The 11,900-nt window shown below is 40.6% G+C and overlaps 1 protein-coding gene across 1 annotated transcript; it reads right to left on the reverse strand.

The window, feature by feature from the left end:
* Positions 1-4: 4 nt before the first annotated feature.
* Positions 5-3,081, reverse strand: cUnh3orf38 (chromosome Un C3orf38 homolog; the record flags this gene model as incomplete). Its single annotated transcript, XM_083773220.1, has 2 exons — positions 5-250; positions 2,200-3,081. The coding sequence occupies 2 exons, from the start codon at positions 3,079-3,081 to the stop codon at positions 5-7; spliced, it is 1,128 nt and encodes a 375-aa protein (XP_083629346.1).
* Positions 3,082-11,900: the final 8,819 nt, after the last annotated feature.

Below are 11,900 nucleotides of genomic sequence, written 5' to 3' on the forward strand. Positions count from 1 at the left end.
TCCACTAAGGCTTCACTAAAAAAGCGCGGTCCAGGAGCGTGCAGAGCACTGGCGGGGGACGGTGGAGGTTGGGTTGCCTGCAGCTCTTGACACTGGTGGCAGTCTGGGTCCCACACTGACACACCTGGTAATCTCTCAGACCCTTGATGGCCATAAGCAGAGATAACCCTTTAATGGGATAAGTGGCAGCCAGGGTCCTCCCATGACATCTCAGGACATCTCTGGAATACTGGGAAGGGAGGTCCCTCCACTTGGAGGGGGAAGTGTGGAGGACAAAAACTACAATATTAATAATAAAATAAAATAAACGAATAGATGAAATAAAGAAATAAGTGCAATATATATATTTAAAAAATAATGCAAATATATAAATAATTAAATGTATTTGTCTGACAATTTACAAATGTTTATTTATTTAACTGTTATTATGTATTTCTTTATATATTTGGGTCACAGACGTAGCGGCGACAACGTGGCCCAGGTGACTCCCACTCCTGCTGTTGCATTCAACGACCACTCCTCCACTCCACCTGGAAAAAAGGAAAATAACTTTATGTTGAACCACCTACCTTGAGCTGTTGAATCTGAAAGATAAAAGAAAAGTGATTCCTGTTATTACCTGATGTTGTGATTAAACGCCACGTTATTCGGCAACCGTGGTTGTCTCCTGGGTTTTGTGTACCAGTCGCCACAATACTGTACATACATACATACCCAGCGGATCGCAGTACTTGCATGCTCTGCTTGCGCAAGTAATAAAGAGGGGGGGACTTTTACAGGGGCCAGTTGAGAATTGCAGATGCAATAAGTAAGTCAGTATTAAAATGCTGTTTGAGAGCGGATCCAGGGATTCACATTTCTTAACGGGTGTTGGTAGGGTGTTCCACATTTTGGTGGCATAGGAGCTAAATTAATTTAACCCCTTGTTTGAGCCGAATCTGGGTTGAACATGGTTTGTGGAACTCCCTCTGGTGTTGTGATCGTGGACTTAGTTGATATTAAGGAAGTATATATCAGGAAAAATCTTGCCTAGGCCCTAGGGCACCAAATTGCTCAGGGCCAGCCCTGCTGGTGAATGAACTCTGTTTGAGGTAAAGATGAGAAGAGCTTGTTCTATAATCCTGATTTACTATCTTCAGTCTAATCTATGTTCCACTGATTTCCATAAACCCATTTTCTATGTGAATAATGTGTAAATGTATTCCTCTTCCATCATGTTTTCCAACCACTACCAAAGACATACTGTATAGCCTACATACATGTACTTGACTGTGAGAGGGGGACTCCCTTAGCAGAGGTGGTTGCGTGTCTAGGACCATGCACCTACTCCCATAATTGACTTATGCGTCTCTGCCTCCATGACTCCATGTGTAACATAAAGGGAGACACTGACAGGGCTTAAAGGGATATTTCTGACTGCACAAGTATAGGTTACAGTGACACAAAGAAAGAAGTGTCACAAAGAAATTAGGTTACAGTGAACAAATTAAGAAAGAAGTAGCCTAGTATAGGTTACAGTGACACAAAGAAGCCAATTATATAAAATGCATCTTTAATTATATATATTTCTTTTACAAAATGTACGTAGCACTGCTGGCAGAGATAAATATAAGCAGCTCTTATGAACATTTATAATCTCTACTATGTTGGTGTTAAGCGATGTGGGCTTGCATAATATACGTTCTTAAATTAAATAAAAGTTTAACTACACAAAACACAATTTAGGGCAATAAAATGAAATTAATAGGTATTTATTTTTATTTTATTTGACCATTACTATGTTATTAAACCAGAACCCCATTTGACCAGATTGCCCCTTTTTCTTCAAACCTGGTACAGTGTCTGTGAAGGCATTTGAAGGCAGCATAGGCCGTGGCGTGAATAGAAGTGAACTTCATGCCATGACATGGCTGCTGATTGGCTTGCCCTGATATTCCGACCCACTCTGTGGCTCATGTGTGGCTGAATTTGTTAAATTTGAGGGTGGGTAGGACATAATAGAGAAAATACATGACATAGGGGTAGCTCTATAGACAACTGTTGTTTTTTTTGTGAGATGTGCAATCCAATAGCAGCATCATTTTCTACTATTTAATTCCTTAGTCTTAGACTTTCTTAGTGTTTTGGAAAATCATGCACTGCCCAGTGCTCTTGTTTCCTTGAGAGTCCACTAAGACGTTTGGTCTAAGTGGACGTTGCCTGGTTCCATTCTAGGCCCGGAGCTCCCCCGGGGCGTCCAGGCAGAGCATTCTGGCCACTGATCTTCAGGTTGACAAACTTGATCTTCCAGCTGTTGTCCAGCGGGGTGCGGATGAGGCCAGACACCTGCTCATAGACCCCGAGGCAGGCTCCGTCTCTGTGGATGGACCCGGCCACCGCCACGCGCAGCAGGCCGTGCGGGGAGGCCTGCACCTGCAGGCCCTCGGGTGCCACGTTGGGGCTAAGGAGAAGCTGCTCCTCCTTAGCCAGGGCCAACAAACGCAGGCTCACCAGCTCAGCCCCCTGAAACTCCTCCGCCTTCGACTGCATGTCAGTGTTAGACAGGAGACTTAGTTTAACATCTGGCCAGAAGTGCTGTGGGCCCCAGGCCTGAGGTTGCTGGCCCAGCGAGGGGTTCTGGCTGTTCAGGATCTGGAAGAACCACTGGCAGAATTGCTTGCCCATGGCAAGCGAGTCAGACCCGGCAGACCCGGCCCCAGTGCTCTCCCTTGTGGCAACAGACAGGCTTTGTGCGGGAGACTGCGGCTCGGGCAACGCTGGTCTTTGGCCGTGGCTATTTCCTGATGACCAAAACATCAATGTCCTTTTCACTAGCTGGTGTTTCTCACTTTTGGGGGCGATCACAACGCCCTCCTTCGCGAGGTATTTGAATATGCTGTCGCGATGCACCTTCTTACGTTTCAGCAACTCCTCTGCATCATTAGTGTAGGAGAGAATTACATTTATGGCCTCGTCTGGGGCATTCTCCACTGCAATCATGTTATTTGTAACTGTGCTACTGAGTGACTCTAAGTCACTTTGTGTCAATGTTTTCAGAATCTCTGCGCACCCACTACGCTCTGTATGGGAAAGTCCCGACATGAAGCTAGCAGTTCTGTCTGAATGACTACATCTGTTTCTGTCTCCACAGCTCTGCGTATATGTCCGTGTCTCAATGTCAGCTTTTATAGACTGAGCACTGCTGTGGTTTGATGTCACCCTCAGCGCAAACCGTTGCCATGTAGGCCTGACAATACCAATTTGCACACGCTCACTTGAAGGTTTTTCACCTGCATGCATGTCTTGAGTGCGGTAAAGTCAGCCATAGTAATAACGTCACTTCTATGCCTACGTCATCCTTATGATGTAGTGCTGGGAGGCAAGCTATACGATAATGAGTTACTCCACTGAGTAAGTACTTCTGACAACAGGTTCGGCCTGGTCTGGTCTGGCCTCTTCTGGTCTAGAGGGGCGGAACAAACTATCGCTGGAAACCGACCTATGAGCCCGCCGCCCCTCCCCGGTAGAACGCAGCAGAGAACGCTGACGTCACCAAATTTGGAGCGACGCCCCTGTGCACTCTGATTGGTTTCGCGAAATACACGGCTCACTCCAACTCCTATGCCACTGGGTTCGCTCAGGTTTTTTCTTTTTTTTTTAAACAAAACGCCTGCTGTCCCGAGGCTAATACATCATCATCATCTTACTGTACTTGGCGAGCTACTGGAGCCCATGCACACTGTTTCTTCAAGAACAGTATTGTCTAGTTATTATTATACTAGCTGCACACGAGAACGGATTATTTGGAGCCCCAAGGCCGCAACTCGCATCGGCGCAACCACAATTTCCTAAAATTCTCATATGGAGATCTATATTATGTCACAGTACTGTCATCACAGACTGCCCTCCAATTCCAAGTAAGGGTACTGCACTAGTACCATGACAACGGATACAGCGGGCATTGGCATGGTAAACGGGGAAATTATGTTACGATTGGCATCTTCATACTGTTGTCATAGATACAGTAGAGTGACCTCAGTTCTCTGACAGAGGCTTGGATGAAATAATTGTGTACATTTACTTAATTACTGTACTTAAGTAAAGGTTTGAGATATTTTTACTTTATTTTAGTGGGCCTATTTCCAATTTTCAGGACATTTACTTCTATTCCACTATATCTCAGAGGCAAATATTGTACTCTTACTCCACTACATTTATTTGAAAACCTTATTGATACTTTTACTTAAGTAAAACAGTAGAGTACTTTTTCCACCACTGCAAACTGATATTTAGTCAACTAAAGACAAATAAAAATAAATAAAAATAAATACAACTAGAACTGCACTCTGTCGAGTGCATACTTGCTTGTTGCGCACTAGTAGGCCATAAATGGCCTACTAGTGCGCAAGCAGAGCGCGCAAGTACTTTCGACCGCTAAAAACTGTGAAATCTCAGTAATGACTACTTGTGCCTGATACGGCAGTGGTGCCAGAATGAAACAATGGTAATTGTTTTTATACACTTCAGAAACATAATGTTGTAATGAATACATAAGTGACGACTTTGGATGGTGACGTATATAATCAGTGCCTCCCAAGACTAAAACATATCGTCATTACGTCACCATCGAAAACCAATTACACTCTGGCATTGGGTCCTTTAATCCACATATTTCTTACGTCATCATTGAGAGCTATACATATATAATATGTATATACAGTATGTATATGTAATTTGTAAGTTGATTAGTGGTATACTGTGGTTACTTTGCGCCGTACACGCGTCCCAGCCAACCCGCCCAGCAAATCCCAGCAAATTGTGCCTGATACGGCAGTGGTGCCAGATTACATACATGTATACACAGGAGCATTACCTTTAATCCTCCCAACACTCAAACATATCGTCATTACTTCACCATCGAAAACCTACACTCTGACATTGGGTCCTTTAATGCACATAAACACATAAATACTGAACAAATGCGAAATAATTTACTCACTCACAAATTTGTGTCAATGATTACATTTGTTTAACAAAAATGAAGTGGAATGCAGCCAAACTATTTGTAAAAAATCACACCCATGTGAAGTGAGGAGCGCTCTTATCATCGTACTTCATCATGCATCATCTCATACTGGCCAATCAGAATGCCTGTTGCCACAAATCTACGTCATATTTGGCAGACATTTGACCTAATTTCTCCTTTAATTGTTGATGGCAAATATGAGCTGTGTGGGAGTTAGCGGATATTTGACCTCAATTCCCCTTTCATTGTCAATGGCAAATATTGATTGTTCTAACAACTTATACAAAAACACAATACTAGCCACTTTTGGCTTCAGGTGGCCATTTCTTACCCCAATATTTATCCTCCACCATTTAATTCTATGCCTGTACAAAATCCATCTCCATGAAGCTTTCATAAGGCTCTTCAGCCATAACAGCATCCAGTGCCCTTTCAGCCTTAACAGAATCCAGGTCCTCGGATCTTCCACAAGGCTCTTCAGACTGTACAGAATCCAGTGTCTCTTCAGCATTAACAGAATCCAGTTCCATATCAGGCTCTTCAACCTGTACAGAATCCAGTTCCAAGAGGTGCTCTTCAGCCTTATGGGGGTCTTCTGCCTGCTTGTTAGCTAAAGCAGCATAATAAGCAGAAACAGAATTGTATAGAGTAAGTTTACAGTGTAGATTAATACAGGATATGATTTAACGTGATTCTCTACAGAGGCTCTCAATTCATTCCATATATTATTTGTTATGCATTAAAGATATAGGCCTACTATCAACATGAAATAGCAGCCATCGATCGGCAGGTTCGGCCACAACACGTTGACTAACAGTTTAGCTTTCAAACACACCATGGCTTGTCATGTGAGATTCAAGTTTCAGTATTTGTACTTGTTTCTTATCCTATGCTGGTACACAAGAGTAATATCCTTTGGTTTGATTTAATTGATTCCATGGCATTGTAGAAAAAATAAACAGAATGAAATAATCACAAAAAAAAGTATTGCAATAGTGAAATATACTGTAATCATGATAGTACACTTTGATTTGCCTTTATATGTTTCTATGCAAATTCTTGTCCTTCCATGTGCAAAGTGTGAATACACATGACAAGCCTTGAAGTGACAGTTATGGCCTCATGACGACATCTTATGAAGTGACAGTTATGAAACTGGTTACCTGACTCAGCTTTCACATTTTGCAATGCAGCGGCATTAATAATGGCCAACAGAGCAAGAAGCACGAACACAATTTGGGTCTTCATTTCCTTCAAGAATGTAAAACAATTTAGTTAATAGTTATAAATGGAAAATGGTGCATTTATATAGCGCCTTTATCCAAGGCGATGATTTTGATTTTGCATTACATTCACCCATTCACACACACATTCATTATACACTGATGGCAGAGGAAACCATATGCACCCTGCACATCGGGAGCAATTAGGGGTTCAGCGTCTTGCTTAAGGACCTTGGACACCGACTCTGGGGGAGGCCGGGATCAAACTGGTCCCAAACGGCCACACTACCCCAGAACCACTGCTGTTACAATAATAGTTATCCGACTCTGTAGACTGAAGCCATTGGGTCTGCTACAGCAGTGCTACTCGATGTTTTTCATATCAAGGACCCACATTAATATGCATGTGCTTCTTCAAATAACCCCTGGACCCAACTTCACTTCACTGTGCAACAGTGTAGGCCTACATTGACAAGATAAGAACATTGAATATAATTGAAGTAATCCTCATAATTAAGCTTTATTGTATACAGTACTAGCAAATCATGTCTTTACAATTACAGTTAAGTATTGAGCTCACCTTCAGTAGTTTGGGGAGATCCTTGAGGGTGAGAAGAACCTTGCGATGTCTTTAACAAGAACTGCATGATCTAGACACAGTTATGTAGGAGCATACTGTATGCTCACTCACCTGTTTAACAAGAAATGGTGGCAAATACAAATAGCCCTGAGCAATGTGCAGGGCTATTTGAGCATCATTTCCATGCAGATTATTACATAAATGTTCCCCTTCACTGCTTCCATTCTGTGATATTAATGATTTGGTTAATAGCCAAGTGCTTTACCCATTGCATTCACTCATGCGCGAGCACGCACACACACAGGAACGATTATGATTATTATATTCCCTTCAAAAATAGCGATTATGTAATCACTGTGAAAGGCCTTAAAATGTGGAATGACCTACAGTATCAAAAGTCATTAAAACGTTGACTCTCTAATCAGACTCAAAACTAACCTAACATAATTCCTGTCCTAGTTGAGTGTGATAGAACTATACTTAGTCTAAAACAAGCCACAGTGTACAACACTTAAATTAATACAATTTGTGTTATTTTCTTCACACGTTAAAGAGTTAAAGTATGTTATATGGCTGTTAATGGCTGATAGCAATCCCCAATAAATTGATCAGCCGGCAGGCTAAGCCTGGAAGATAGAAACTTGTATGATGCGCAAACTAAAACGAATTAAGCCTCAAGTAAAAAAACAAAATAACGCCAAATACTACAATACAATTTCCAATAAATAGGTGCAAAGAAATACATTTAAAAGCGAGTAAAATGCAGTCAACAAGAATGATCTCTCCCAGCTCCTACCCCCACGGTCAAACCAGCCTTCAGGTGAGTGCAGGTGAGGCCACCTCCACCCACAGAAACACTCTCACCAGTCACAATGCCAATGTGGTTTACATGACATGACGAATGCCAAATATAAGCGCAAGGCTGTTCCAGGATCAATGAAAGCAGTGGTTCTCAAACCTTTTGGGATTCAGTACCCTCTTTTTGGAATTTCTGGGTCAATGTACCCCCTTTACCCGACTACATGTTGCTTAGAAAAAGAGAAAACTATATCTTGCATATTCTTGCTGTCGGGCAGAAACCTCATCAGTTTGTTTTGTAAATTAATGCCCTAGGGCTCTTGTTGTAGAAAATACCTCTAGCTGCTTATACTGTAAATAGGATTAAGGGAGAGAAGGACTGTCTGCCGCATTTATTAGTCTACACTCAGTGAATCTGACCTGGTCACTCTCTGCAGTCCAAACACCTTAACCAACCTCCACAACTTTTGACATTAAGGTCAACTACACGTGTTTATTGTCTATGGCTCCAATGTACCTTATGGACTGTCATACAAAACGAATCTCCATCCTTGTATTTTGAACCAAAATGTCAAAAATGCATTTAGTGTGTAGACATTTTTAGTGCAAGAGCTACAGAATATTCATTGTCTCCACCAGGCATGGGGAGAGAGTATGTTTTGCACTCCGTCCATGTGTGTGTGTGTGAGTCCATCCGTGTGCGTCCGTCCATCTGTTACCAGCTAATCTCCGGCACCGTTAACCCGGCCGATGCCAAAATTTGGCATCGACCGGGTTAACAAAAACCCTCAAATCATGAACGCAGCGTGCAATTTACGTGACATATTCCAGACTTACTAGGCTGAGGAATATATCCCACCCTTTTCATATTGGCCACATTGTGCCAACAACAGGTGGATTTTTGCATAACACAAAATGCCTCAAATCATCCAATTGCCATCCAAGGTGTAAGAAGAAATGGCACCCTTTTCACATTGGCCTATTATAGCGACACCAGGAGGCCACAACCTGACCTGCCCTGGTGGAGACCTGTCCCCCGAGAGGCACTTTATCTAGTTTACTATCTTTATTCAAAGAAATGTATGCAATTGAAATTCCATTTCGAATACACCCAACTGTTTTGTTTGTGCTGCAAGCGCCTCAATGGTAAAAGATTGCTCAACACCATTTCACACCATTATTGCATTATTGACACAATGGATAAGATGTGATATAATATTTATGTTTAACGAACTTGGTGGTCTGATTCTGAACATGCAAGTGGAAAAAAGCACATAATTACACATACATTTGTAGATAGCACATAATTACACATACATTTGTAGATAATCTATTTTACTATAATTCATTACAACCCATTCTAATAAGTGCAAGGTCAAATCCATAGTGCTCAGAAAATGTACCAGACCCCATTCAACACCAGAGGTATTTCACTACAGAGAAACGTTTGTTTTTTTAATTGTATTTATTTTTTAAACCTCAGCGTTTCTTAGAAAGAAGATATGTGAGGGGATGTGATAGAAACAATAAGTCCATTAATTGGAATATCTTGGTTTATTACAGGTTAAAAGCGTCCTGGATCAATGGGAAACATACTCAACTCAACCTAAGGCTATCAACCTCCCTCAGAGCTCCTGACTATAAAAACAGTAATACAATCTTTCTTTTTCCACGGCATTGCAGGAAGTGTATTGTACCAACTGGTGAGTGTTCCAGAGGAAGGAAGATGGCGTCTGAATGTTTACTAATCAAGGAAATTGACTCGATGCATGTCTCTCATTGGTCATTCATTTAACATAGCAAACAGGGAAAACTGTTAACAAGGAAATACCATTATACAAAGACACATACGTTATACTAACAGCACATACATGTATATGTACTGTATATACTGTACTGTAGCCTACTATACCTATACATATGGTGTTGGGCAGTAGCTTATAAGTAGGACCTAAATAGTAAATACACAGTAGCTTGTGGCCAGTGGCTCAATGACATAATAATATACAAAGTATTTCAACTATTTACATAATTACATTTTCGGTTGCATGTCAACACAACATAGCAGGTGAGCTTTAATTGAGTGGTCATCTTTGTCATCACATCAAAGAAAGAATTATCCTTCTCCAAGCATCCGTAGACTTTACACAATTGTGTGTTTTATTAGATCGCACAATATCATAACATGTCCACAGCCATGTTATTATTATATGTACAAAGTATAGCTTAAAGCTACTTTTACTAAGTAACTTGTAGTGTAGCTATAGCTACTTATTTTGAAAGAACTTTCAGTGTAGCTCAGTTACTTTTTATGAACAGTAACTGACCAAAACCAGACCAGAACTCCCACCACTGGACTCAGGCAATCAATGAATACCTTTGCTATATTACTATATTAATGGCAAGTATGGTATTTCCTACAGCTTTAAGTCTGAACTAATCCTTTAATAATTCAGATAAACAGCAGAATGAACAGAGCAGAATTAACTATTCATAACACTTTGATATATCTGTGTTTAAACAGTGTAACTTTCCTCTTCTAACCCAGATTTGAACCCGGTGCTGTATTTATTTTATTTTTTGACCATTGAGCTAATAGAGCCTGCCTGCTTGCTCAGGGGATACATTGACTATTGACCATGTCTCAATAGAAGGGAGACAATATACAACCACCCCAACTGTATTTAAGTTACCTAGTATTAACATATTTATACCATGCAGATCCATGCAGAAAAAAAAAAATAACAATCCCCCTACTCCTCAATAAGCTACTATTAGCGTGGCGATTTATTATATTGAGTGGATAGATAGAGAGACTGAGTGAGATGGCAACAGTTGCCAACTTCATTATAATTTAGATACATGAACTTGGAGCCTGCCTGACCTCTAGTGGTTATTCAACAAAATTACAAACAAATAATACTGCAATTGCAATTGTGCAATTTGTAGTGCTTTGAAATATCACGATTGAAAGAGATGGAAATTTTCTCTGTACCCAAAACCAAACAAAAATATACATACTGTATCGTATCTGCTTATACTGTGTACCCCAAGTACTGTATACGCAGTTATGTGCCAGATTCAAGTTAGACAATATATTATTACATTGATTACATTTGGCAGTGGTTGTCTAAGAAAAGATAATGCTCATTTCACCTCATTTCTAATCTTATATACACTTTACAACTTGATGATAGTGATGAAAGTAAATGATAATACAATATAATAAACCGTGTTGAAAAGTTTGAGCCAAAGCTCACTTGGCCAGTTCTTGACACATTTTTACAACATTGCCATTGTCTCAAACTTAAAATACCTGAGTTACATAATCGTTTGGAAAAACAATAAAGACATTAAGTATGAACTCAGTTCAGTTCAAACCACCTTGGAGAGAGTCAGCTCCTCAAGAGTTCTCTTCAGGCAACAAGCCAAAACAAATGTCTAGGCTTTTTCAGTCTGCTATTGGTCTGCCCAATGCACACTACATTATAGCCTACTGCACTGTTTCCAAAACACTGGGTCGGGACCTATTTGTGGGTCACGAACCAATTTTTGGGGGTCACGAGTAAAACTCCTATATTCTTTTCCTACTTTTAATAAAATCACACACGTGTGAAGTGAGGGGCGCTCTTATCATCATACATCATCATGATCATACTGTTACATCATCTCATTCTGGCCAATCACAATTTGCGTCCTCACTTTTGTATTCAATGTTTGTGTTTACGTGTATGTCATAGATCCCCAAAGCTGGACATAGGAGGAGGGTCTAGCGCCCCTCAAAAGGGGCACTAGTCCCTCCTATGTCCAGCTATTTGTGTAGATTTGTCATAAACATTAAATTCCCATTGACAATGAATGGAGAATTTTACGTCAGTGTCTGAGCAAATCGGCTTAGTGTCTATTTTACGTCATGATGATGTACGATAAGAGTTCCCCTCACTTCACACGGTGTGATTTTTTAAATATAAAACGAAATAAAATATTTTTGGAAAAAAAGAAAGAAGAAAATCTAAGATTCCATTCATTTAAAAAAAAAGTAGTGAAAATAGCTACATGCTCGCAAAACTAAGTAACACGTTGTACGCTTGTAGATCTGCTATTTTTACTAGTTTGGGTCCTAGGCAAACGTCTAATCTCTCTTTTGGGTCTCAACCTGAAAGGTTTGGGAACCACTGGTACTGTATGTATGTTCTGCAAGTTGCAACATTGTTTTATACTGTATGTGAGTACAGTATGTAGTAGTCCTAGGTTAATGGGGTGATTATATCAACCTTAAACAATCACAAACCTC

Source organism: Protomyctophum parallelum (assembly GCF_964188405.1).
Source record: "Protomyctophum parallelum genome assembly, chromosome: 9".
Taxonomy (NCBI): Eukaryota; Metazoa; Chordata; class Actinopteri; order Myctophiformes; family Myctophidae; genus Protomyctophum; species Protomyctophum parallelum.